Raw genomic sequence first — 26,974 nt, forward strand, 5'->3', positions numbered from 1 at the left:
TGGGATAGGCATGACCGGGGGCAGAGTACCTCATTTACCTCATCTGTAAAATGGGGATTAAGACTGGGAGCCCCATGTGGGACACGGACTGTGTTCAACCCGATTAACTTGTGTCTACCTCAGTGTTCCAACCTGATTAGCTTGTGTCTACCCCAGTGTTTTAGTACAGTTTCTGGCACATAGTGCTTAAGTGTCATAACAAGTGGGGGGCAGGGAGGAGCAGACTGCCGATTTTTCTTGCTCCTCTCCACATACGCTAATGGGAGGCTATCCTCTAGAGGAGATGGTAGAAAGCTGGCAGCCTGCCATGGATGCACAGCAATGCAGGGAGCTCTATTGTGGGTCTGGGAACGTTGACAGCGCCCACATCCTCATGCTTGGTTTGCCTCTCATCAGTAGTTCACTCTTTCGCCCACAGTGGATTGATTTTCCTTAGGTGTCTGGAGGCCCCCCAGTCCAGGTACCTAGAGAAGCAGCATGGCTTAGTGGATAAAACATGGGCCTAGGAGTCAGAAGGACCTTGGTTCTAATCCTGGCTCTGCCACCTGCCTGCTGTGTGACCTTGGGCAAGTCACGTAACTTCTCTGGGCCTCTTATATCTCATCTGTAAAATGCAGATTAAGAGTGTGAGTCAGGGACTGTGTCCAACCTGATTAACTTGTATCTACCCCAATGCTTAGAACAGTGCTAAGCACATAGTAAGCACTTAAGTACCATGATTATTATTTTATTACTATTAAACTCTTGAAGATTATTTTGAAAATTGCCCTCCAGCTCTGTCCCCTCCCCAAATGCATCTCAAGCTCATGAGTGGAATTTTAATTACGGAATTGGTAGCGGGCTCATACTCCTTAAGGATGGCACCTGGAGAGTTTCCAGTATTTTACCAGTTTCGGCAATGAGAGGGAGAGTTAAGCGGAGGCATATCCATTCTATTCCTAGCTTGGCCAGTGTCTTGTGAGTCGAAGGCAATCTACTACAAGTCAGCACTCACCGTGCCGGGCAGCAGCAGCACGGCAGAGAGTCGAGGGCGGAGACTCAAGTTTACCGCTTGAAAGAAGCCATTTGTAAACCACTTTTGTATTTTTACCATGAAAACTCTATGAATGCATTACCAGAACAATTGCAGAGGAGTTGGGGCGTTCTGGGACAGATGTGTCTGTGGAGTCGCTATGGGTTGGAGATGACTCGACAGCCTAAGACAAGACGAGAGGTCTCATTTCTAGATCTGCTATGGAATAGTACAGCTACTTAGAACACAGTGAAATGAATGCCACTGAGGGGCTCTCCTCAGTTGGCCTAACTCCGGTCTGTCCTGGCCCTTCGTCATTCTAGAGCAGGGGCTAATGGGTGCCCCGCTGAAATAATGAGAAAACGATGGAGGGCTCAACCTGCTGCCCCTGTTGAAGGCCTTCCCCAGCTGGAGCAGAGGCTGACGGGAGGCTCTTTGGCAAGGGGGTAGGGCGCAGTGTCTCTCCTGTGTGACTGGGCCCCACAAGTTAAGTAAGAGGAAAGGTCCGGGGCTCCTGCTGCTGTTAAATAGGAAAAATTGGGGATTGGGACACTATTCTTTTTTTTTCCTCCTCTTCCTGAAAGAAACAGTTTGCCTGTTTTTCCTTCATTCTATTTTTAAACACTTTAGACTTCTGAACACTACAAAGCGGCCTCTTCCGATAGCTCCCCAGGTAGCAGCATTTTGACTCTTGAGGTAAGTTTTAACCCCAGTGGTTGGTATATAATAGGCCTTTAATAAATACCACCACCACCATCGTCATTATTATTGTTAGCTGAACCAGTGGCAACACTTAGGAAAAGACCTGAGTGGTCCCAGAAAACCTGTCCCCCACTAGACTGTAAACTCCTTCAGGGCGGGAATCATGTCTATCAACTCTATTGTACTGTCCCAACTACACTACAGTGCTCTGCCCACAGCAAGGACTCAATAAATACCATTGACAGATGGATAATGGTACCAGGCTTATACCCAAGAGGGCTGTGAACTCTAGGTCAGCAGAGTCACAGATTCAGAAGGGTGTTAAACAGGACTGGAATGCTCCTTTGCTGTTGAAAGGAAACTCCTGTGAGCAGGAAACGTGTACCAACCTGACATGATTTGAGTGGTTTAAAGCTGATGGTTCCGGGTGCCTTTAGAATTTGTCTTAAATGGAGCAGATTAATCCTTCCCATTGAAAAATGACAATCAGCAGAACAGCCTTCTACTTCTGCAGCTATCTGCAAAGTCTCAATTCTATTACAACTCCACATTTAATAATGGGTCGTTAGGCTTCAGATGACTTTAAACGACATTAACATGAACATGCTTGTGGCTAGGGAATGTGTTTACCTATTCGGTTTTTACTTTCCCAAGTGTTTAGTACAGTTCTTCGTACACAGTGAGAGCTCAATAAATACCAATGATTGATTTATTTATCACTAAAATATATGGCAAGTATAGGAACTTAGAAAAGCAGTGTGACTTAATGGATAAGAGCACGAGTATGGGAGTCAGAAGGACCTGGCTTCTAATCCCGGTTTTGCCACATATTTGCTGTGTGATCTTGGGCAAGTCACATCTGTATCTCTTCTATAAAATGGGGATAAGAGTGTGAGCCCTGTGTAAGACAGGGACTGTGTCAACCTGCTTAACTAGTATCTACCCCAGTGGTTAGAACAGTGCTTGACACATAGTAAGGGCTTAACAAGTACCGTAATTATTATTAATATATTTTCTAGAGGTTCTGGAAGACAGTCAATTTTATCAAGCGGAACTATCTATGGGAAAAGGTTTTGTTGCTTGAAAAGGTGGGCTGTGTGGTGTCCCCTTCTGACCACCTAGTGAAATATTTCCAGACACGATATGATTTGCCCATGATTCCCCTGTTCATCACTCACGCTCCTTTCCCTCCCTTCTCCTTGTTTCCTCCCAGTTTCCCTCTGCTTCCTTCCCACCCCTCACTGATTCCTGCCCATGCACCGCTATGATCTTCTTGTGACCCCTCCAAGAGGAGAGAAGGGATTGTAAATAACCTCACACCTGTCTCTCTTGGCCAATGCTGAAGTGACACATGGTAAGCACTCTATAAGTACCATTGATTGATTGGCAGCATCTCTCCTCTCTAAGGTCATCGCAGCTTTCCCCTTAAGAGGTTGTCGTCACTATCTTCCCCCTATGGAAGGTGTCTACCAGCTCTGTACTCTCCCAGGAGTTCAGTACAGTGCTCTGCATACAGTAAGCGCTCAGTAGATACCATTGATTGATATGAGGGAGATCTCAGTGAGCATGTTCCAAACAGACAAAAAGTTGGGCAATTATAACAGATCTTGAAAAGGTGAATTGGTGTTATATGAAAAAGATCATTGGGAAGGAATATTAAGGAAGCGTTTTAAATATAATGTGAACTCCATATTATGGTGGCAAAGTGAGGGAAGCAAAACAGTAAATTCCAAATTATAATTAAGAACTCTCATTTGTGGCGAGGCACTGTTGTGTTGCTCTGCATTTCTTTGTTGTTTAGAATTTCCCATTATTTTGCCAATAATACTGTCTACATCTGTATTTAAAACTCGCGATGAATAGCAAGGCGATTACCTCATTTTGGGCTTTATCTTTCACAGAAAGGCCATTGTGCGGGTCCCATCCGCTGTAGAGAAACACAATTAGAGGCAACTCCGTTTTCGTTAGATCAATTGGGATCTCTCTGGTTGGCTCGTGGATTTGCCAAGATGAAGCATATTGAATTTCCTTCAGTCCTTCGTAGGGGAATTGGGGTTGGTTTTGGAGTACAGCCAAACTCGAAAAACACTGTATGCGTGGCCGATCAGGAGGAATGGGACTGAGGGTGGCAGAGGCCCTGCAGACCTGGGGAGCCCCAGGGTGTCCTGGATAAGTAAGTGCTGTAGCTGTCCCTGGATGGGTGTTGAGCATAGAACTTTCACACAGTGTGAATTTTCACACAGTAGGTGCTTGGGCCCAGCCCAGCTCCTGGCTGCCTCTGTTACAAAGCTGATTAGCCTTCCAGAGGTTATCTGGGCAGAGGGGAAATGCAGAAATTTCCTCTCCCCATCCCACATTCCTTGATCTGTGGGGGATACTGATGCCCACTGTTATTAGGTTACCTTGTATTTGTGTGGATGTAAGTTTGAGGCCCTGAAGACAAGCAGGACCCAGTTTCCATAGGCTCATGGGTCCCTCTAGATAGTAAGCTCATCGTAGACGGGGAATGTGTCTGTTATAATGTTATATTGTACTCTCCCAATCAGTACAGTTCTTTGCACACAGCAAGTGCTCGGTAATTGCCCAGTTGCCAACAGATGGCACTCAAGCCAGACCTTATGAAGATGGCGACCTGAAGATGTACATCTGAAGATGTACAGAATCCCTGCTGCCCTCCCACTGACGTTGCAAGTGTGTGGTAGCCATCTTTATTTCATTTTGGAGTGATGCTCTCTTCCCACTCATCCCTCCCACTTTCCCCTGAAACAAAATTTTTTTCACCTGGCAAAGGGTGTCACTTGTAATTTTTGAGAGGATAGGCGCAGGGTGGGTGACGAAGGGAATGGACAATGGGACTGGGTGGATGGGCAGCGGGTGGTGAACAGGGACCTGGGCTGGGGGTGGGAGTGGGTTCAATCCCATTCCCAAGAGCTGGGCATGAGCCCTGGGCCCTGTCTACCTGGACTTATTCCTGGGTCTGACTTCTGAAAAACTGAGGAGCCCGGATTGGGAAGCCACCGGGGCTGAACCCTGTAGTTGGGTGCCAGGGGTGCCCCGGATAGGACCCAATGACCGAGGAGACTGCTAAGGGTGGGTTTTGGTTTAATCAATCGATCATAGGTGCCTGGGGTACCCTGGTTAGGACCCAATGAGAAGACTGCTGTGGGTGGGTGTTGGCTTATCAATCAATCAATCAGGGGTGGCAAGGATGCCTTGCATAGGACTCAATGACTGAAGAGACTGTTATGGGTGGGTATTGGCTTATCAATCAATCATTGGTATTTATTGAGTGTTTACTGTGTCCAGAGCACTGTTCTAGATGCTTGAGAGAGTACAACAGAACAGAGTTGGGAGACACATCCCCTGCCCACACGGAGCTTACAGCCTAGAGGATGTTATGGGCTGGATGTGACTGGAGTATTGTGAATTCGTCAGGGATGATTTCTTGGAGGAGGTCTGTTGAATTGGGGGTGAGGAGGAGGTCAGAGTTGGTGGTGTAGAGAGTAAAGTTATAGCAAAGAGTGAGAAATGGCTAAAGCTTTGCCCTATAAGTTGGAGATCCTTAAATAGCAGAGCAGCATGGTATTGTGGAAAGAACATGAGCCTGCGAGTCACAGGACCTGGATTCTAATTCCAGCTCTGCCACTTGTCTTCTGTGTGACCCTGGGCAAGTTGCTTTACTTCTGTGGGCTTCAGTTACCTCATCTGGAAAATGGGGACTAAGCCTGTGAGCCCCATGTTGGGACATGGACTATGTCCGACCTGATTAGCTTTTATCTACCCCAGCGCTTAGAACAGTGCCTGGCACACAGTAAGAGCTTAACAAATGCCATAAGAAAAAGGAGCTTACAGTCTTGTGATTACAGTATTTTTTGAAGACTTTTGAAGTTTTGACTCAATAGTTGTTTGAAGACTTCCTGCCACAGCCAGCTCTGTTTGCTCCCCCTAAATCCTCAACTGCCTTTGCACCCCTTACACTTCAGATGAAGAGCTGGCACTTGTTAGAAAGGAGATTTTTTTTTCCTTCTAGAGGCAAACTTCCTGGAACTTTTAAGCTTGCTTGGAAGTATTTCCTTTGAATCAAGTTCCTGGGACAAAAGATGTTTTAGGAATAATAGCAATAGCAGTATTTATTGAATGCCTACGTGGTATGGTGCATTGTACTCAGACAAACTCCTAGTCAATCATATTTGAGTGCTTGCTGTGTGCAGAGCACTCTATTAAGTGCTTGGGAGAGTACAGTTTAAAACAGAGTTGATAAACATGTTCCCTGCCCACAGTGAGCTTATAGTCTAGAGTCCTTGGGGGAGTTCAGAATAACAGATATGGTAGATACATGACCTGCCCACAACGAGCTTAGAGTCTAGAGGATGAGCTTGCAGTCCCTGCCCATGAGAAGCTTACACTCTAACGGGAGACAAGCATAAATATATTCTTAGAGAGGTCAGAAATACATAAAGCAGGCATAAATGCATATGGGCTGAGGAGGAGGTATTGATAATGCCTTATAAATGATCACAGACAAAGCAGATTTCTTTGGAATCATTTTTTTTAATGGTATCTGTGAAGCACTTACTAGGTGTTGAGCCCTGTTCTAATCACTGGGGTAGATTCAAGTTCATCAGGTTGGACACAGTCCCTGACTCACATGGGACTCACAGTCCAAGTTGGAAGGAGGAGGATTTAATTTTCATTTTATGGATAAGGTAACTAAGGCACAGAAAAGTTCAGTAACTTGTTCAAGGTCACAGAGCAGACACATGGCAGAATTGGGATTAGAACCCAGTCTTTTGACTCCCAGGCCTGTGTTCTTTCCACTAGGCCATGCTACTTCTCATTTTAAGAACCAGAGAAAGCAGTTTCGGTGTCGCTTTCCTTTTGAGAATAGCTTCTATTCCTAACCTGTCTTTGAATGGTTTCCATTCCTAAACTGTCTTTCTCAGAGCTTGCTGTGAAGTCCCTCTCTGGGTTCAGCCTTTTCTCAGTGTGCAGTGAACTTTAACGTCCTGGACGGCTGCGTCACTCCAACCAGGTAAAGACAGACAACCAACTTGTCTTGCCTCTCGCTGTTTTTCTCCTTCATTGACAGTCTGTCTGTGTTCTAGGGCTGTTCTGTGTATCAAGACAGGCTCCTTGATCCGTGACAGGTAGCCGTTATGATTTTGGCTCTTTGAGCGTCAATCCTAGCTGTTACTCAGGCACGATGTGATTTGGGAGTCTCGCCAGAGATGAAAAACGAGGAAATTTTCAATTTCTGTGAAAGAGCACCATTATGATTTTGGCTCTTAGAGTTCCAATCTTAGCCCTTACTCAGACATTTCATGGTTTTAGCACTCACTGGAGAAAGATGAAAAACAATGAAATTTTCTACATCCTCATCCTGAAAAGCTACAGACCTCAGACATAATCATTTTCCTATTTCATATTTCTCAAGTGCAACCCTAGGCCGAGGAATAGCATAAATGTCATCTCAAGGTCGCTTTGTGGATTTCAAATTTCTAAGCATGTTGGGGTTCAAAATTCAAAGGCAAGCCTAATAAATAGTTCTTGCTCCATTCTTAAACTAAAAAAATTTAAACTACCGACATATAATTCTGGCTTTTTGTGTCATCTTTTCCTCTGTAGTAAATCAATATTCCATACCAAGGAATTAAGTGTGGCATTTCAGCAAGAAGACTTGGTGACCTTGTTCTGAGTAGCCCCATTGTGTATTGTGCATTTAGTGTGTTTCTGTGAAACAGAATAACCAAGCTTTCAGCAGAACTATTTATACATTGTGCGTCATTCTAGTTCTCGCTCTTCCCTCTGTAATACAGGAACCACGGGAGCCTACTGAACTGCAGGAGGGCCACCGGAGGAAATCAAATCTTGCACGACCCATTCCCCAAACCCGCCTGTACCACTTCAACGGGAGGGGACTCTCCAGTGATCAGGTGGACTGGTCTGGTAGCTGGTTGTGGCTCCGAAGCCTTCCCAATTCTGCCAGCAAGAGGCAGGCCCAGGGAAACCGGCCCAGAGCCATTCACTCCATCCTTTGCTAGTAGCTCTGCCCCAGATGTGCCAGAGGTATGTTTCACACAGAACGTGGGTGAATATTTGTTCAAGCAGTATTGACAGTGATGGATAAGTTGATTTTTTTTGTTGTTTATGTACTGCAGTCTCGTCTATCCCACTGCCGATCTCTTGCCCACATCCTGCCTGTGGCTTGGAACTCCCTCCCTCTTCATATCCGACAACCACTCTCTCTACCTTCAAAACCTTATCGAAGGCACATCTCCTCCAAGAAGGCTTCCCTGATTAAGTCCTCTTTTCCTCTTCTCCGGCTCCCTTCTGCGTTGCCCTGATTTGCTCCCTTTATTCACTCCACAGCACAGTGCAGATGTCCATATCCATAATTTATTTATATTAATGTCTGTTTCTGCATCTAGACTAAGTCCGTTGTAGGCGGGGAACATGTCTATCAATGGAACGTGTCTATCAACTCTCCCAAGTGCTTAGGTTAGTACAGTGCTTTGCACACAGTAAGCACTCAATAAATATGATTGATGGTATTTGTTAAGCACTTCCTCTGTGCCAGGCACTGTACTAAGCCCTGGGGCAGATACAGGTTCATTGAGATGGACACAGTTTAAGTTCCCCATGGGACTCATAGTCTTAATCCCTATTTTACAGATCAGGTACCTGAGGCACAGAGAAGTGAAGTGACTTGCCCAAGGTAACACACCAGACAAGTGGCATAGCTGGGATTAGAACCCAGTTCCTCTTGACTCCCAGACCCATGCTGTATACACTAGTTCATGCTGCTGCTGCTTCTTTAGAACATAAAATCGTCATATATGCCAGTAATGAGTCAGACCAATCATCAAAGGTACTGATCAATCGTATTTACTGAGAGCTTACTTTGTGAAGAGCACTCTACCAAGCACTTGGGATAGTACAGTGCAACAAAGTTGGTAGGCATGTCCCCCGCACACAAGGAATTTAGAGGGGGAGAGAAATCTAAAAATAAATTAGAGATATAGTATGATATAGTATATAAGTGCTTTGTCTTGGCCAGGATTCGCTCCATCCATCCGTCCGTCACTGCACTGTATTTATTGAGCACTTACTGTGTGCAGAGCACTGTAGTAAAGTCCTAGGGTTAGTCAGTACAGTAGAGTTGGTAGGCCTGATCCCTGCCTTCAAGGAGCTTACAGTCTAGCGATAGATTGTGACAATCTCTGATAGAGGCCAAGGATGGTTGGAGGAAATGTGTGATGGTTGCTCTTTGGGTCATTCAAGTAAGGGTCCATTAGAAAGTGGAGTGGGAAGAGACTCAACAGGTCTTTCTATCCAGTCGCCTTCTCATCCCTCCTGGAGACCCTCACCTCACCCATCCTCTCGAGACAGAATTCCTCCCCCAGAGCAATAAACTGGCCCCTCTCCATTTTTCTTCTAAGTCTCCCAGAAGTTAGGTCTATTCCCCAGCAACAGACTATTTTCAGTTAACCTGAAAGCACAACTTGAAGCTGTTTATTTATATTAAAGCCGGGCTCCCCCTCTGGACTGTAAGCTCATTTTGGGCAAGGAATGTTTCTGTTGCATTGTTATAGCGTACTCTCCCAAGTGCTTAGTACAGGGCTCTGCACACAGTAAGTGCTCAATAAATACTCTTAATTGATTGATGGAAGCTCCTTATTAGTGGAAAAATCCCCATTACTTGTAGCAGAATATTAACAGCGGTATTTGTTAAGCACTTACTATATGTCAAGCACTGACTAAGTGCTGGAGTAGGTATGAGATAATCAGGTTCCACATGGGGCTCATAGGAAGAAGAAGGGAGGGAGCAGAAGGAAACTGAATGAGAGAAGGGAGTGAAATAGAATGGTCTTGCATTCATCCACATAAAAATCTTTTTCTAAAAGCAATCAGGTCAGAGACTGACTGGTTGGACTTTTTTTTTTTACATGGTATTTGTTAAACACTTACTGTGTGCCAAGCACTGTACTAAGCATTGGGGTAGATCAATCAATTATATTTATTGAGTGCTTACTGTGTGCAGAGCACTGTACTAAGTGCTTGGGAGAGTATAATATAACAACATAACAGACACATTCCCTTCCCACAGAAAGCTTACAGACTAGAGGGGGAGACAAACATTAAGATAAATAAATTATGGATATGTACATAGGGCTGGGAGGGGAATGAATAAAGGGAGCAAGTCAGGGAGCTTAGAGAAGACCTCTTGGAGGAGATGTGCCTTCAATAAGGTTTTGAAGTGGGGGAGAGTAATTGTCTGTCGGATATGAAGAGGGGAGGGCATTCCAGGACAGAGGCAGGATGTAGGCGAGAGATCGGCAGTGAGATAGATGAGCTCGAGGTACAGTGAGTAGGTTTGCATTAGAGGAGTGAAGTCTGTGGGCTGGGTTATTGCAGGGGAGTAGCAGAGTGAGGTAAGTAGTGCTTCTGTTCTGGAAGATAGAAGTTAATCAGGTTGGTCATAGTCCCTGTCCCACACAGGACTCACAACCTTAATCCCAATTTTACAGAAGAGGTAACTAAGGCTCAGAGTAATAATGTTGGTGTTTGTTAAGCACTTACTATGTGCAGAGCACTGTTCTAAGCCCTGGGGTAGATATAGGGTTATCAGGTTGTCCTACGTGGGGCTCACAGTCTTCATCCCCGTTTTACAGATGAGGTAACTGAGGCACAGAGAAGTTAAGTGACTTGCCCACAGTCACACTGCTGCCAAGTGGCGAAATCAGGATTCGAACCCATGACCTCTGACTCCCAAGCCCGGGCTGTTTCCACTGAGCCACGAGAGTAGTGAAATGACTTGCTTAAGGTCACATAGCAGGCAAGTGGTGAAGCCGGGATTAGAACCCAGGTCCCCTGCCTCCCAGGCCCGTGCTCTTGCAACTAGGCCACGTTGCATCCGGTTGGGTGCCAGCTCTTGCTGAGAGTAAATTCAAGTGCTGGATTAATATAAATAAGTAAATTATGGATAAGTACATAAATGCTGTGGGGCTGAGGGAGGGGTGAATCAAGGGAGCAGTGGGGGCTCAGTGTGTGTTCAAATCAGGGCGATGCAGAAGGGAGCGGGAGAAGAGGAAGTAAAAGCTTAGGCGGGGACGGCGTCTTGGAGGAGATGTGCCTTCAAAAAGGCTTGAAGGTGGGGCGAGTAATTGTCCGGCAGATATGTAGAGAGAGGGTGTTCCAGGCCAGAGTCAGGATGTGGGCTGGAGGTTGGTGGTGCGATAGATGAGATCGATGTAGCAGTGTAGCCGACACTTTACTGCACTGTGAGTTTCTGGAGGACAGGATTCATTCAATCAACGGTCAATCAATCAATGCTATTTATCGAGTGCTTACTATGAACAGAGCTTTGTACTGAGAACTTGAGAGAGGATGCTGCAAAAGAGCTAGTAATACATTCCCTGCCCACAACAAGCTTACAGTCTATTCATTCATTCATTCAATAGTATTTATTGAGCGCTTACTATGTGCAGAGCACTGTACTAAGCGCTTGGGATGAACAAGTCGGCAACAGATAGAGACAGTCCCTGCCGTTTGACGGGCTTACAGTCTAATCGGGGGAGACGGACAGACAAGAACAATGGCACTAAACAGCGTCAAGGGGAAGAACATCTCGTAAAAACAATGGCAACTAAATAGAATCAAGGCGATGTACAATTCATTAACAAAATAAATAGGGTAACGAAAATATATACAGTTGAGCGGACGGGTACAGTGCTGTGGGGATGGGAAGGGAGAGGTGGAGGAGCAGAGGGAAAAGGGGAAAATGAGGCTTTAGCTGCGGAGAGGTAAAGGGGGGATGGCAGAGGGAGTAGAGGGGGAAGAGGAGCTCAGTCTGGGAAGGCCTCTTGGAGGAGGTGATTTTTAAGTAAGGTTTTGAAGAGGGAAAGAGAATCAGTTTGGCGGAGGTGAGGAGGGAGGGCGTTCCAGGACCGCGGGAGGACGTGACCCAGGGGTCGACGGCGGGATAGGTGAGACCGTGGGACGGCGAGGAGGTGGGCGGCAGAGGAGCGGAGCGTGCGGGGTGGGCGGTAGAAAGAGAGAAGGGAGGAGAGGTAGGAAGGGGCAAGGTGATGGAGAGCCTTGAAGCCTAGAGTGAGGAGTTTTTGTTTGGAGCGGAGGTCGATAGGCAACCACTGGAGTTGTTTAAGAAGGGGAGTGACATGCCCAGATCGTTTCTGCAGGAAGATGAGCCGGGCAGCGGAGTGAAGAATAGACTGGAGCGGGGCGAGAGAGGAGGAAGGGAGGTCAGAGAGAAGGCTGACACAGTAGTCTAGCCGGGATATAACGAGAGCCCGTAATAGTAAGGTAGCCGTTTGGGTGGAGAGGAAAGGGCGGATCTTGGCGATATTGTAGAGGTGAAACCGGCAGGTCTTGGTAACGGATAGGATGTGTGGGGTGAACGAGAGGGACGAGTCAAGGATGACACCGAGATTGCGGGCCTGAGAGACGGGAAGGATGGTCGTGCCATCCACGGTGATGGAGAAGTCTGGGAGCGGACCGGGCTTGGGAGGGAAGATGAGGAGCTCAGTCTTGCTCATGTTGAGTTTTAGGTGGCGGGCCGACATCCAGGTGGAGACGTCCCGGAGGCAGGAGGAGATGCGAGCCCGAAGGGAGGGGGAGAGGACAGGGGCGGAGATGTAGATCTGCGTGTCATCTGCGTAGAGATGGTAGTCAAAGCCGTGAGAGCGGATGAGTTCACCGAGGGAGTGAGTGTAAATGGAGAACAGAAGAGGGCCAAGAACTGACCCTTGAGGAACTCCAACAGTTAAAGGATGGGAGGGGGAGGAGGCTCCAGCGTAGGAGACCGAGAATGATCGGCCAGAGAGGTAAGAGGAGAACCAGGAGAGGACAGAGTCCGTGAAGCCAAGGTGAGATAAGGTACGGAGGAGGAGGGGATGGTCGACAGTGTCAAAGGCAGCAGAGAGGTCAAGGAGGATCAGAATGGAGTAGGAGCCATTGGATTTGGCAAGAAGGAGGTCATGGGTGACCTTAGAGAGAGCAGTCTCGGTAGAGTGGAGGGGACGGAAGCCAGATTGGAGGGGGTCTAGGAGAGAATGGGAGTTAAGGAATTCTAGGCATCGATTGTAGACGATTCGTTCTAAGATTTTGGAAAGGAGTCTAGAGAATTGTGTTTTCTAACTCCAGTACTTTCCCGACCACAAAATACTGCGCTCAGGCCCAAATATGGTGTTCTGCAGTGAGCAAGCTCTCAGTAAATACTACTGATCGATCACAGCTGCAGATTCCAAAATTCCCTTTAAATTCTCCTTGGATCCCAAGGGTGTCCTGACTTTCAGGTTGAGAAGAAGAAACCCCGGCAACCTCATATCCTGATAAGGAATTTGAACACGTTGGCTTCTGATGCTCTTCTATGACAAGAGCTGCCATAAATTCTTTGCTCTATCACCGGCCAATGTTTATAAGTAAATAAACTGTAATAGTGGTAGGTATTTACAAAACACATTTAGAGTATTTGGATGAATGAATCGTGACAGTGCTGAGGAATTTACATCAGTAGCAAGCGTTTTATGTGGCAATTTGCATTACATGGTCAATAAGCAAATTGTCTTTCCAAATATATTTGAGTTTTTTGTGTTTTTTTTTCCCCCGATGCAGTCGGTGGGATCCAGGGATTTATATCTACATGCTGGGTAGCTCACAGGAGGCTTGAAAATTAATTATGGCATAAAATTCACAGAGTTTTCCTGCTACTCACACAATGTTACTGCGGTGCTCGTGCTTCCATCTGAATCGTGTTATATTGACTGTTTCCTTAACCTAAACCTGTGAATGCATGGGTAGCTGGGGGTGGGGTAGGGAAGCGGTGGGCCAAGTGGAAAGAGCACAGGCCTGGGAGTCAGAAGGCCTGGGTTCTGACCCCGGCACTGCCACATACCTGCTCTGTGATCTTGGGCGAGTCACTGAACTTAACGGTGTCTCAGTTTTCTCACCTGTAAAATGGGGATTCAATAACAGTTTTTCCTACTTAAACCATGAGCCCCATGTAGCACATGGACTGTATCCAACCTGATTAACTTATTTCAACCCTAGCACTTAATGCTTGACACATAGTAAGCTCTTAATAAGTACTAAGATGATAATAAAAAAGGTCATGGGAATTAAGTGACTTGCCCAAGGTCACAGAGCAGGCAAGTGGCAGAGCTAGGATGAGGACCCTGCTTTTTCCAGATAAAGCACCTGGTACCAAGTTCCTCACACACTGAGCACTCAATAAATGCCACTGACTGTTGATTGATTTTAGCCTTTTTTTTTAGCCAGGTTAAACAGCCTCAATTAGTTTAACCTTTCCTCACAGAATAAGTTTTCCAACCTTCTCTATATTCAGTTTTTCTGCTTTTCTCCAAGGCCAAATTGGCTTGAATAATGCTGAATAAAATGGAAAGGTGATCTCTTGGCTTTTGGGGGTTACATAATATCATGATAATTGGAAAAAAGAACAACAGGAACAGTCTGTGGCTTAGTTATGACTTTTGGGTCTTTCTCACATACTTGGACACTAAATTTTCCTCCACCATTGCATTTTTAGCTGAGTGTTTCACCTAGCATTTGCTTGATGAAATTGCCTTAGCATTTGTCATTTTTCCTGAGAGGTGAAAGAACTTGGAATTTGTGAGTGCTTTTTTTTTCTTTTAGGTATTTGTTGAAGGTTTACTGTGTGAAAGCATTGTATTAGAAGCTGGAGTAGATTCAAGCTAATCAGGTTGGATACAGTCCATGTCCAGAGAAACAGCATAGCCTAGTGGATAGAGCTTGGGCCTGGGAGTCAGAAGGACCTGGGCTCTGCCACGTGTCTGCTATGTGATCTTGGGCAAGTCACTTCACTTCTCTAGCCCTCAATTCCCACATCTGTGAAATGGGGATTAAGAGTGTGATCCCCATGTGGAACAGACCTGTGGCCAACCTGCTTAACTTATATCTACCCCAGCTCTTAGAACAGTGCTTGGCCCATAGTTAGCGCTTAACAAATACCATTATTACTATTATTATTACGTCCACATGGGGCTCACAGTCTTCAACTCCATTTTACGTATGCGGTAATTGAAGCACAGAGAAGTGAAGTGACTCACCCAAGGTCACGCAGCAGACAAGTGGCAGTTCTGGGATTAGAACCCAGATCCAGCTGATCTCCAGGCCCATGCTCTATTCACTAGGCCATACTGCTACTTTTCTGATGAAGAGAAATTTTGGAGTATCAGTAAGTTTCCTCCCAATTGTGCCTTGAGATGAGGCTGGGCAGGGATTCTCACTACTCTGTTGCTAAATCTTTGGAGGCGGGTTTTCCCTTAGGCATGAAAATCATGTTTTTAGTGTTGGATTGGTCCAGTTGAAATTCTGGGCTTTCGGCTTCATCCTAATATTAGGTTGCTGCAGTGACACAGTTGTAAAAACACTTGCGATGCCTGTTTTAAGGTTGCATCTAGTTTAATGGCATGAATCCCAAGCTACGTTCAACTTTTTTTTTAAAAAAAAGGAAATGGAATTATCTCTCTCCAAGAAGATGATTGTAAAATTAAAGAAAATGGTAGACAAGCATGCTTGAGCTAATACTGGAAAATTGAAACAGTTCAAAACTGTAGGCTGGGGAAACCAATTCCCAAATTTAGATTAAAAATAGACATTGCCAATTCATTAGAAGATCTGATAGAATGAGAAACCTGTGATATATTTCTGCTGACCATTATTAAATCATCAGTGGTATTTATTGAATGCTTATTGTGTGCAGAGCACTGTACTAAGCGCTTGGAAGTGGACAGTACAATTTAAACCCCTCTAGGATTCTGACAGCAACTTGGCTGTCCCTCCTTAACCAGCTTTAATCAATCAATGGTATTTATTAGGCACTCACTGTGTTCAGAGCACTGTGCTAATTGCTTGGGAAAGTACATTTCGGCAGAATTGGTAGACACACGGTCTACAGGGGGAGACGGATATTAAATTACAGATAAGGGAAATAGTTTCTCCGTGTCTTTGGGACCCCTCTCCCATCCTGTCCTGTTTCTCTAGACAAATTCTCTTAATACAGCTTCTGAACAGCTTCCCCAAATGGGTTTCAGTCCATTAAATCTTTCAAACCTCCATGAAATGGAAAAGTTCTTATGCAGAGTTACTCTGAAAGAGTTCACATGAGTCAGAGGTGGCCTTCAATACATTTGGCTCTTCTTGAATTCTGAATTAAGCTTTGCTTGGTGTCTCTTCCTCTGACCCCTATAGACTCAGAGAAGAATTTACTAGATTGTTTCTCTTGATAAAATTGAAGAGAGTGCCCTGTTCCAAAGAGAGTTGACCTTATCCATTAAAAATTCACTACCCTATACAGGCTCCATCTGGTGATTATTAGCGTGGTTTCACAACATCCCTTTTAGACCAAGATTTTTCAGCTGCTTAATATGATTTCACAAAGCGAGATGAGGGAACTGGTCCAAGAATATAAGCCTCAGTCCTGTCCTTTTTGATCCGTAGTTTGCTGATTTTCTCAATAATGTCTTAATGAACTTAATACCATTCATCACTCAAACTATTAAATGGTCTTTAAGTTTTATCATTTTTCCAGGGCTATTAGAACAGTTATTTCCACCGCAATAAGGCATTTGCCTAGAAACAGCATTTGTTTTGGATCTACTTTCTATTTATTGACCTCCGGGTAATTCATCTTCTCTCTTGCTAGAGTATTGCTGCTCCTGACAGTTGAAATAGATGCACTGTACTGTGGAAGACTGTGCAGAGGTAGATTTGGTGATGCTGTCGAGCTGAGTTATCCCCTAACGAAAACCTCTGGGTCTGTGTTCAGATTCCTGGGTGTGGTTTGCCCTATTACCCAAATCGTCTTCAGACAGGTTGTTAGTTCATAGAGCTTTGCTGATTCTGCAGTGCCTTTTATAATCATAGACATGTTTTCTTATGTGTGTGCTTGGTGTGCAGTCATCATCTTGTAGAAGGTTCTGGATACTGCCCCAAGGACTTTCAATGATGCTCATTACCTCTTGAATTAGAAAAGCTTTCTCAGGATGATTGGAAACATAGTCTAATGCCAGCTTCCAGGAATCTTAATGCCTTCTTTAGCATAGCAAGGGAAAATAGGTTGACCAAGACTGGAATATTATACAGCTCTGCTTTATTCCCTTACTTAGGGGAAGTATGCATATTGATGGTCTTTGAGTGCTTGTTATGTGCCAGGCACTGCACTAAGTGCTGGGGAAGATACAGGGTAATCAGGTGGGGCAGGGACTGTGTGCCACAATAGGGATCACAGTCTTAATCTGAATTTTGCAGATAAGGCTAAGACCCAGAGAAGTTAAGTGTCTTGCCCAAGCTCACACCGCAGACAAATGGCAAGAGCTGGGATTTGAACCCAGGTTCTGTGATTCCCAGGCCACCTTCCCCCCCGAGTCTCCCCACATAAGCAGCCATTTCATCGCGAAGCAGCCTTAAGATCTTAAAAAGCCAAGGGGCTTCAGTAGTTGAAGAGTCTCAATGTAATTCTCTGCTCTTCTTTGAAGTGTTGCAGGATGGGAACACTTTAAGGGAATCCTGGTCCTGTCATCTTGACTTTGAAAAGGGCAAGTTAATTAAGTGATTGAAAGGAAAAACATGGAAAGGAACAATCAATACACAGAAGGCTCTCTCCCCCTTGATGTGAAAGGGGACCCCGCTGATGGCTAGAGGGTTTTCTGAAGCTAGATTGCAAACTTTTCAGGAGATGAGCACCCCGAGGCCAAGGATCATGTCCACCTACTCTATTTTACTCTCCCAAGTGCTTAGTGCAGTGCTTTGCACACCAGAAGTGCTCAATCAACACAACTGATTGATTTTGTTTTTTTAAGTGGTATTTAAGCCCTTACTGTGTGCCATAGACCCTTCTAAGTGCTGGGGTAGATACAAATTAATTAGGTTGGACACAGTCCCTGTCCCGCATAGAGCTCACAGTCCAAGTTGGAGGGAGAATAGATATTTAAAGCCCATTTTACAGTTGAGGTAGCAGTCACAGAAAAGTTAAGTGACTTGTTCAAGGTCAAACAGCAGGTAAGTGGCGGAGCCAGGATTAGAATACAGGTCCTCTTTCATATTTCCAGGCTTGTGCTCTTTTCACTAGGCCACACTGCTTCTCAGCATGAATCGATACCATTAATTAATTGATTCTTCATGTTTTTTAGGCCTACTATCAATCAGAGGTGTTTATTACTACCTACCATATGCAGAGCACTATATTAAACTCTTGGGAGAGTTCTATTGAGTTTGAGACATTCATGCTGCCCTCAAGAAGCTTGCAGTCTAACACAGGAGACTGGTAGACCCCAGTTATTATTAAATGCTACGATTACTGATAGAAATATTAAGGAAGGATAAATAAGTGAGAATCTAAGTCAAGAACATGCGTAAGTACTTAAGGTAGCTGATGGACAGACTTGACTTATGAAGGGGAAATCTTATTGCAGAATGCCTCCTGCAGAAGGTGGCTTTGCAGATGGAGAGGCTTGTCAATCAGTGGTATTTGAGCAACTTACCGTGTGCAGAGCACTGAATTAAGCACTCTCTAAAGTTCAATACAATAGAATCAGTAGACGAGACACCTGCCCACAGATAACTCAGTCTGTGGGGTTCATTCATTCATTCAATAGTATTTATTGAGCGCTTACTATGTGCAGAGCACTGTACTAAGCGCTTGGGATGAACAAGTCGGCAACAGATAGAGACAGTCCCTGCCGTTTGACGGGCTTACAGTCTAACTGGCATTAAAATAAATTACAGATATGAGAAATAGTAGGGCATAAAGATATATTTATATATGCTCGGGGGCTGGGGGGAGTACCGAAGTGCTTAAAAGGGTACAGAGCTAAGGGCCTAGGCAACACAGAGGGAGGGGTGGTTGGGAAAATGAGGACTTACTCAGGGAAGGCCTCTTTGGGAAGAAGTGATTTTAGGAGACTTCTGAAGTGGGAGAGTGTGATAGATCTGGAACTGTCATGTGGTGGATTGAAGAAGGAGGAGGTTCCAGGCAGGTAGTTGGCCTAAGTAAAAGGACAGAGGTAAGAAAGGAAAAGAAGTCAGTCATTCCCCAAGAGGCAGATTCTCCAAGCCTGCTGCAGTTGCAGACAGGAATCGTGGCTCACTAGGGGCACCGTTCATTGTGTAGGCCATGCTTGGAAACAGCTAGAAGCTAGGCTGAAAAAAAACCCGTGGCCCTACCTTCCCAGTGGAAGGTGCCCCTTAGTGGTAAATAAGGTACTTAGGGGAGGCACATGACTACTTTCAGGCTCTAACCACTTAGCACATTGCCACAAAAAAGGAGGCATTAAATGATTCCCTTGTGAATTATCTCGCTTCCCTGAGCGCCTTGCTAGTAAAACACTAGGGACAGTAGCCTTAGGAGCTTGAGGATGTTAAATGCAACAGTAATAGCCTGAATGGGTTCACAAAGATTCTCATCTCACACCCATCCAAGGGTTCCTGCATATCCTGCATTCTCCGACAGGATTGTTAGGATGGCAGATCCATAGCGCCCAGCCTCTGAACTATATTCCCCCTTCTACCTCTTACAGGGAGTTACTTGCAAACAAATACAGTGCTCCCGGCAGTGACCTTGAGATGAAGGGAGGTGTGGCGAGATTGAAATCACCTGTAACGCTCCCTTTGTTAAAGATGCTGCAGGTGAAGTTGGACTGATATCAATTGATCATTCAGTGTTTACGGCATACGGAGCACTGTAATAAGTGCTTCATTCAGTCGCATTTATTGAGCACTTACTGTGTGCAGAGCACTGTGCTAAACGCTTGGAATGTACAGTTCGGCAACAGATAAGAGATAATCCCTGCCCAACAGCGGGCTCACAGTCTAAAAGTGCTTGGCGGAATACAGTACAGTTGAGATGGTAGATATGATCTCTGCACTTGAGGATCTTACAGTCTAGATGGGGAGGCAGACTTGAAAATAAATCATAGATAGGGGAAGCAATAGTGTATAAGGGCATGTATATAAGTGTTGTTGCGGGGGATGTATGCAGGCAAGAGCATAGGTCACACAGAGGGGAGGGCCAGAAGGGTGGGGAAATGAGAGGTTTAATCAAAGAAGGCTTCTTGGAGGAAATATAATTTTAGAAAGCTTTGAAGGTGGCGAGAGTGTAGTTTGTCAGATATTAAAAGGAAGGGGGTTCCGGCCCAGAGGCGAAGAGATCAAGGTACAGAAGTGGGTTGGTGTTAGAAGAACCAAGTGTGTGGGTTGGGTTGTAGCATGGGAGAGCTGATTGAGTTCCTTAAACCCCATGGTGAGGAGTTTTTGTTTGTTGAAATGGGTGGGCAACTATTGGAAGATTTTGAGGAATGGGGAGATGTATGCAGAATAACTTTTTTAAAAAAATGTTCCAGGGATTTAGGTGAAGTATCAATTTACTGCATGTAGGTGGAAGTTGTACCAATGTAGTGAATTGTACACTGTATACAATTGTGTAGCTGCCATTTAATGTCACTCTTTCAGGGTAGCCTTGAAGCAAGACTTCCTCCTCATTTGCACAATTAAAATGGCTGAGTAATGCCAACAAAAGAAGAGAGTGTGCATTGCCAATACATTTCCATAATTGGGGTCAGGTACATCCTGTTTAACTCAGGGGTTGTAAAATGACTTTAACTTTCCTCCCAAATGTATTGTCTACTTCCTTGTGGCCCAATTTTACACACATAGACCTACCCTGAGGGGAAGCCATTTTGGCTGTTTTGAAAGATTGCTTAATTTTGTGATTAGAATTGGCAAATTCTCAGGGCATTGTTACAAAAGCCCACCTACATTGTATTCCAATTTGTGTTTTGAAGAATAAACCTATTCCAAATGACTTCAGTTACACCCACCATTAATCACCATCTCATTTCATCGAACAACATGTCGGGGGAAGGTGCCACCTATCCTCCCTCTCACACTGAAGCAGGAAAGCAGCAAACATAAACTTCAGCTTTCTTGAATGTACAGTAGCCTATCTGGTCATTCATAGCCTGTGCTGATAAAATCTTATCTAGAAGAATTCTAGTCCAAACTGGACAGTTTCCAGGAGTACACAGTAAGTCAGCCGGACTAGAAGGCTGCACTCCTGGATTCATCCAAATTTGAATTAAATATAGATGACCCATTAGATTAGAGGGACAAATCTACTTAAATCGAGCTCATTTAATTTTTTCATGGATAGAGGATTGCCTCAGGACAGGTGCTAACTCCACGGAAGCAAGAGGGACCAGTGCCCCCATGAGTTTGTAGTTTGAAGCAGCATGGCCTGGTGGAAAGAGCACGGGCCTGGGAGTCAGAAGGACCTGTGTTCTAATCCCAGCTCCGCCACTTGTCTCCTGAGTGACCTTGGGCAAGTCACTTAATTTCTCTGTGCCTCAATTACCTCATCTGTCAATTGGGGATTAAGACTGTGAACCCCACGTGGGACAGGGACTGCGTCAACCTGATTAGGTTGTAGCTACCCCAGCACGTAGAAGGGTGTGTGACCCACTATAAGTGCCTAACAAATATTATTATTATTATTAGTTGTGGGAGCAAAATTGACTTCTTTTGGTCTGTCCAGCTCTCAGATAAGGCTGGACAGGGGAATTTGCAATATGGCCGAGGGGAGACAACTGAGAAGGGGAAGTCAGGGGACCTGGGTTCCAGTGTTCCCTCTGCTCCCTCCCTGTTCTGGGCCTCTAGGATGTCAACTCCTTGTGGGCAGGGAACTGTGTCTCCGAACTCCCTTGCAGCCTAATCTCCCAAGCATTTAATACAGAGCTCTGCATATTGTAAGCGCTCAATAAATACCACTGATTGATTGGTTTCCTCATCTATGAAGTAGGGATCAACCTGTTCTCCCTCCACCTTAGATTGTGACCCCTTTTGGGACAGGGACTGTGGGTGACGTGTTGACATTGTATCTACCCCAGTGCTTGGCTCACAGTAAGCTTTGACGAATACCACCATAATTATTAGTGGTTCAGTGCCCCCTCCAACTCCTCAGCATGGTACAATTGGCATGTGAGGGTCCCATCCTTGTCAACTGCCTGTAGATTTCTGGCTGACTGGGAAGGCCATTCTTTCCTCTCACCTCTCCTGAGAGCAAGGGACATTTCTGCCAACTCTGTTGTATTGTACTCTCCCTAGCGCTTAGTACGGTGCTGCACACATAGCAAGTGGGGAAGCAGCTCTGAGCCTGGGCTTCAGAGTCAGAGGTCATGAGTTCGACTCCCGGCTCTGCCACTTGTCAGCTGTGTGACCGTGGGCAAGTCACTTCACTTCTCTGTGCCTCAGTTCCCTCATCTGTAAAATGGGGATTAACTGTGAGCCTCACGTGGGACGACCTGATTACCCTGTATCTCCCCCAGCGCTTAAACAGTGCTCTGCACATAGTAAGCGCTTAACAAATACCAACATTATTATTATTCTGCCCAAGTGGATAGAGCACGGGCCTGACAATCAGAAGGACCTGGGTTCTAATCCCTGCTCCGTCACTTGTCTGTGGTGTGAGTCTGGGCGAGTCACATTGCTTCTCTGTGCTTCAGTCACCTCATCTGTAAAATGTGGGATAGGGCCTGTGTCTAATCCGATTATATTGTATGTCCTTCCAGTGCTTAGTAATAATGATGGTATTTAAGCGCTTACTATGTGCCAAGCACTGTTCTAGTACAGCGTTTGGTGTGCGGTGAGTGCTTAACAAATACCTATACATATTTGTGATCATATTTATGTGATCCTAGACGGAAGCAACATGTCTTAGTGGAAAGAGCCCGGGCTTGGGAGTCAGAGGTCGTGGGTTCTAATCCCCCTTCTGCCACCTGTCTACTGTTTGACCTTGGGCGTGTCACTTAATTTCTCCGTGCCTCAGTGACCTCATCTGTCAAATGGGGATGAAGACTGTGAGCCCCCCCGTGGGACAACCTGATGACCTTGTATCCCCCCCAGTGCTTAGATTGGTACTTGGCACATAGTAAGTGCTTAAGACATGCCATAATTATTATTAGAGAAGCAGCGTGGCTCAGCGGAAAAAGCCGGGGCTTGGGAGTCAGAGGTCATGGGTTCAAATCCCAGCTCGACCACTTGTCAGCTGTGTGACTTTGGGCGAGCCAGTTCACTTCTCTGTGCCTCCGTTCCCTCATCTGTCAAATGGGGATGAAGACTGTGAGCCCCATGGGGGACAACCTGATGACTTTGTATCCTCCCAGTGTTTAGAAGGGTACTGGGCACATAGTAAGCGCTTAAGACCTGCCATTATTATTATTATTATCGTTATTATTATTATTTTGAGAAGCAACGTGACTCAGTGGAAAGAGCCCGGGCTTGGGAGTCACAGGTCATGGGTTCAAATCCCAGCTCGGCCGCTTGTCGGCTGTGTGACTTTGGGCGCGTCGCTTCACTTCTGTGCGCCTCAGTTCCCTCATCCGTCCAATGGGGATGAAGATGGTGAGCCCCACGTGGGACCACCTGATGACCCTGTAGCCCCTCCAGCGCTTAGAATAGCGTTTTGCACACAGCAAGCGTTGAACAAATGCCATGATGATGATGATGAGAGATGGCGGCCTGGGTGTGCCCTCCCCGGCTGAGGCGGCGCGGCCTCGGCTCCGAGCCAGGAGGGCGGCTGAGGAAGGGGCGGCGGGGGCGGGGCAGGCCGATCCCCGGCCTTTGGGGACGACTTGGGGGCGGCCGTTGGGCTCCGCCGTCCTTCCCTTCCCCTGAGGAGGAGGAGGAGGTGGAGGAGGAGGAGGAGGAGGCACCGCCTCGTCCACGAGCGCGAGGCGGCGGGCGGCTGCGCGCGAGGCGGCGGGAGGGCGGGAAAGAAAGGGGCGCGCGCGCGCCGGCGGCCGGGCGCGAGGCGGCGGCCGGGCGCGAGGCGGCGGGGTGGCGGGGGGAGGGAGGGAGGGGGAGGGCCGCGCGCCGGCGGCCGGGCGCGAGGCGGCGGGTGGAAGCGCGCGCGTGGGGGGAGGGGGGATTCCGGGCGTCACCGCCGAGGGGCAGCAGGGCGCGTGCGCGCTCCCCCCGGCTCCGCCCCCTCCCGCAGAGGCGCGGCCCCGCCCGCCCGCCCGCCCGCTTTCCGCCCGCCCGGCCGCATCCCCTTCCCGCAGCCCCCGCCTCCTTCTCCTCTTCCTCCTCCTCCTCCGGGTCGTCGTCGTCGTCCCGCTCCGGCCCCCGGTCCCCGGCAGCGGTGATGCTGCCGCCGCTGCCCAGGCGGGCGGGCCGGCTCGGGCACGCGCACGGGCACGCGCAAGCTGCGGCCCCGGCCGGCCGTTTCCCCGCGGGTGCCCCGCCGCCGCCGCCGCCGCCCGCCCGGCATGAAGAGGCGGAGCGAGCCGGGGGGCCCCCGGCACACTGAGCCCGGACCCCGACACTAGCCCCCGACGACGAGGAGAAGGAGGAGGGGAGGCCGCCGTCGCCCTCTCCCCCCGCGGTCGGCCGGTCCTGTCGGTCGGTCGGTCGGTCGGTCGGTCCGCCGGTCCCGCCGGTCCGGCCCCATGGGGGTGTGAGGCCCCGGCCCGCCGCGCCCCGGGAAGATGCCGCTGCTCCGCCGCCTGCTGCGCCTCTCCAATCGCTCCCTCCTCGCCTTCATCTTCTTCTTCTCCCTCTCCTCGTCCTGCCTCTACTTCATCTATGTGGCCCCAGGCATCGGTAAGCCCCGGGGACCCCCGCGCCGCGCTGAGCGCTCGCTCCCCCGCCGCCGGTCAGCGGGCCGGTGCTCGTCGACCGCTTACTCTCCGCTCCAGCCTTGTTGTAAGCGCTGGGGTCCATCCCTCCTCGCCCCCTCCTTGCAGACCGGGAGCCCGCCGGCAGGCCGGGGATGGTCCCTCTCGGTGGGCAGACTGGGCTTTCCCAGCGCTTAGTCCAGCGCTCTGCACACCCAGCGCTCGGGAACACGCATCGCGGGTCCCACGTGGACCCCACCGCCTCAAGCCCCACTTTACGGAAGGGGGAAGCGAGGCCCAGAGAAGCGAAGGGGCTCGCCCAAGGTCACGCAGCGGCGGGGCGGGATTAGAACCCAGGTCCGCGGACCCCCCGCTCCCCGCGGTCCCCCGGCCGCCCCCCACCGTCCCACGTGGGGCTCAGCGTCTCCACCCCCGTTTTGACAGATGGAGGTCACCGAGGCCCAGAGAAGCGAAACGACTGGCCCAAGGTCACCCAGCGGGAGAGTGGCGGAGGCCGGATTAGAACCCCTGACCTTCCGGCTGGCAGGCCCAAGCTCTCTCCCCTTCTCAGATAAAAGGGGGGGGGGGGATTAAGGACCCTCCCCACCCTCTGTTGCTCAGGTAGTAAGTTTCTCTCCGCCGGCCACGCAAGGTTGGGGCTGCTCAAACCGTCGATCGCCGACTCGTTCAGCCGCCGTCCGGGTGCCGAGCACTGTGGTAAGCGTTGGGGAAAAGCCCCGTCTCCCGGCCCCCTCGAGCTGTGGGGCCAGGGACAGGCGGGGGCAATCTCCTAAACCTGGCCACCGTCCGAGCGGCTTCAGACCCTTTCCCAAATGCCGTCGCCTGCAGAGGGGGATGCGGGATGGCCGCTGCGGGGAAGGGGCCGTGCGGGGTTCCCCGGCCTTCTCTCACCTGCGCCCTAATCGCCGTCCTCGAAGGCCTGGAGATGCGTTCAGTAAGATAAACGAAGAAACGGGGAAGGAGCGCCCTCGGGCTACGCGGATTTCCAGCTGGGAGTTGGCGGAAAGCGAGCCTGCGCTAATGCAGCCAGCAAGGCTGGGCTGTAGACATTCAACCCCTTGGGCTTCCCTCTTCCCCCACTCCCTGCTGCGTCGCCTTGACTTGCTCCCTTAATTCGCCCCCTGCTTCTGCCCCGATCCCCAGCCCTCCTGCACGTATCGGTAATTTTATCGATCGGCATTATTGTCTCATCCTCCGCACACCCTAGACTGTAAGCTCCCTGCGATCGGGGAATGTGTCGGTTGCATGGTTATGGTGTCCTCTCCAAGCGCCTAGTACAGTGCTCTGCACACTGTAAGCACTCAAATAGGGTTGGCTGGCCGACCGACTGGCCGGGCTTCACCAGGAGGCAGCCCCCCAGCCCTCATGCACGTATCGGTAATTTTACTGATCTATATTATTGTCTCTTTCCCCCCGTCTAGACTGTAAGCTCCTTACGATCAGGGAATGTGCCGGTTGCATGGTTCTGGTGTCCTCTCCCAAGCACCTAGTACAGTGCTCTGTACACTGTAAGCACTCAATAAATAGGGTTGGCTGGCCGACCGACTGGCCGGACTTCACCAGGAGGCAGCCCCCCAGCCCTCATGCACGTATCGGTAATTTTACTGATCTATATTATTGTCTCTTTCCCCCCGTCTAGACTGTAAGCTCCTTATGATCAGGGAATGTGCGGGTTGCATGGTTCTGGTGTCCTCCCCCAAGCACCTAGTACAGTGCTCTGTACACTGTAAGCACTCAATAAATAGGGTTGGCTGGCCGACCGACTGGCCGGACTTCACCAGGAGGCAGCCCCCCAGCCCTCATGCACGTATCGGTAATTTTACTGATCTATATTATTGTCTCTTTCCCCCCGTCTAGACTGTAAGCTCCTTACGATCAGGGAATGTGCGGGTTGCATGGTTCTGGTGTCCTCTCCCAAGCACCTAGTACAGTGCTCTGCACACTGTAAGCACTCAATAAATATGATTGGCTGGCAAACCCACTGGCCGGGCTTCACCAGGAGGCAACTCCAGAGCCCTCATGCACGCATCGGTAATTTTACTGATCTGTATTATTGTCTCTCTCCCCCCATCTAGACTCTAAGATCAGGGAATGTGTCGGTTACATGGTTACGATGTCCTGTCCCAAGCGCCTAGTACAGTGCCCTGCACACAGTAAGCGCTCAATAAATAGGGTTGCCTGGCCGACTGACTGGCCAGGCTTCACCAGGAGGCAGCCCCACAGCCCTCATGCACGCATCGGTAATTTTACTCATCTGTATTATTGTCCCCCCCCCCCCCCCCGCCCCAGACTGTAAGCTCCCTATGATCAGGGAATGTGTCGGTTGCATGGTTATGGAGCAGCCCACCAGTCACCTAGTACAGTGCTCTGCACACTGTAAGCACTCAATAAATGTGGTTGGCTGGCAAACCCACTGGCCGGGCTTCACCAGGAGGCAACTCCAGAGCCCTCATGCACGTATTGGTAATTTTACTGATCTGTGTTATTGTCTCTTCCCCCCGACCCTAGACTGTAAGCTCGCTATGATCAGGGAATGTGTCGGTTGTGTGGTTATGGTATCCTCTCCCAAGGT

The 26,974-nt window shown here is 48.2% G+C and overlaps 1 protein-coding gene and 1 long non-coding RNA gene across 3 annotated transcripts in view; both read left to right on the forward strand.

Annotated features, from left to right (window-relative positions):
* Positions 1 to 2,934: 2,934 nt before the first annotated feature.
* On the forward strand, positions 2,935 to 7,827 carry LOC114813180. Its single transcript, XR_003760815.2, has 3 exons — positions 2,935 to 3,068; positions 6,658 to 6,746; positions 7,531 to 7,827. It is a non-coding gene; the product is annotated as an uncharacterized LOC114813180 (long non-coding RNA).
* Positions 7,828 to 23,865: 16,038 nt separating this feature from the next.
* Positions 23,866 to 26,974, forward strand: part of B4GALT6 (beta-1,4-galactosyltransferase 6) — a 52,312-nt gene continuing 49,203 nt past the window's right edge. Inside the window, exon 1 of one of the 2 annotated variants that reach the window (XM_029068896.2) lies at positions 23,866 to 24,367. In XM_029068896.2, coding sequence (XP_028924729.1) covers positions 24,253 to 24,367 — 115 coding nt within the window. In that variant the 5' untranslated portion in view covers positions 23,866 to 24,252. The remainder of the gene's footprint in view (positions 24,368 to 26,974) is intronic. The other variant, XM_029068894.2, reaches the window with a different exon arrangement.

Source organism: Ornithorhynchus anatinus, chromosome 7 (assembly GCF_004115215.2).
Source record: "Ornithorhynchus anatinus isolate Pmale09 chromosome 7, mOrnAna1.pri.v4, whole genome shotgun sequence".
In the NCBI taxonomy this organism is placed as follows: domain Eukaryota; kingdom Metazoa; phylum Chordata; class Mammalia; order Monotremata; family Ornithorhynchidae; genus Ornithorhynchus; species Ornithorhynchus anatinus.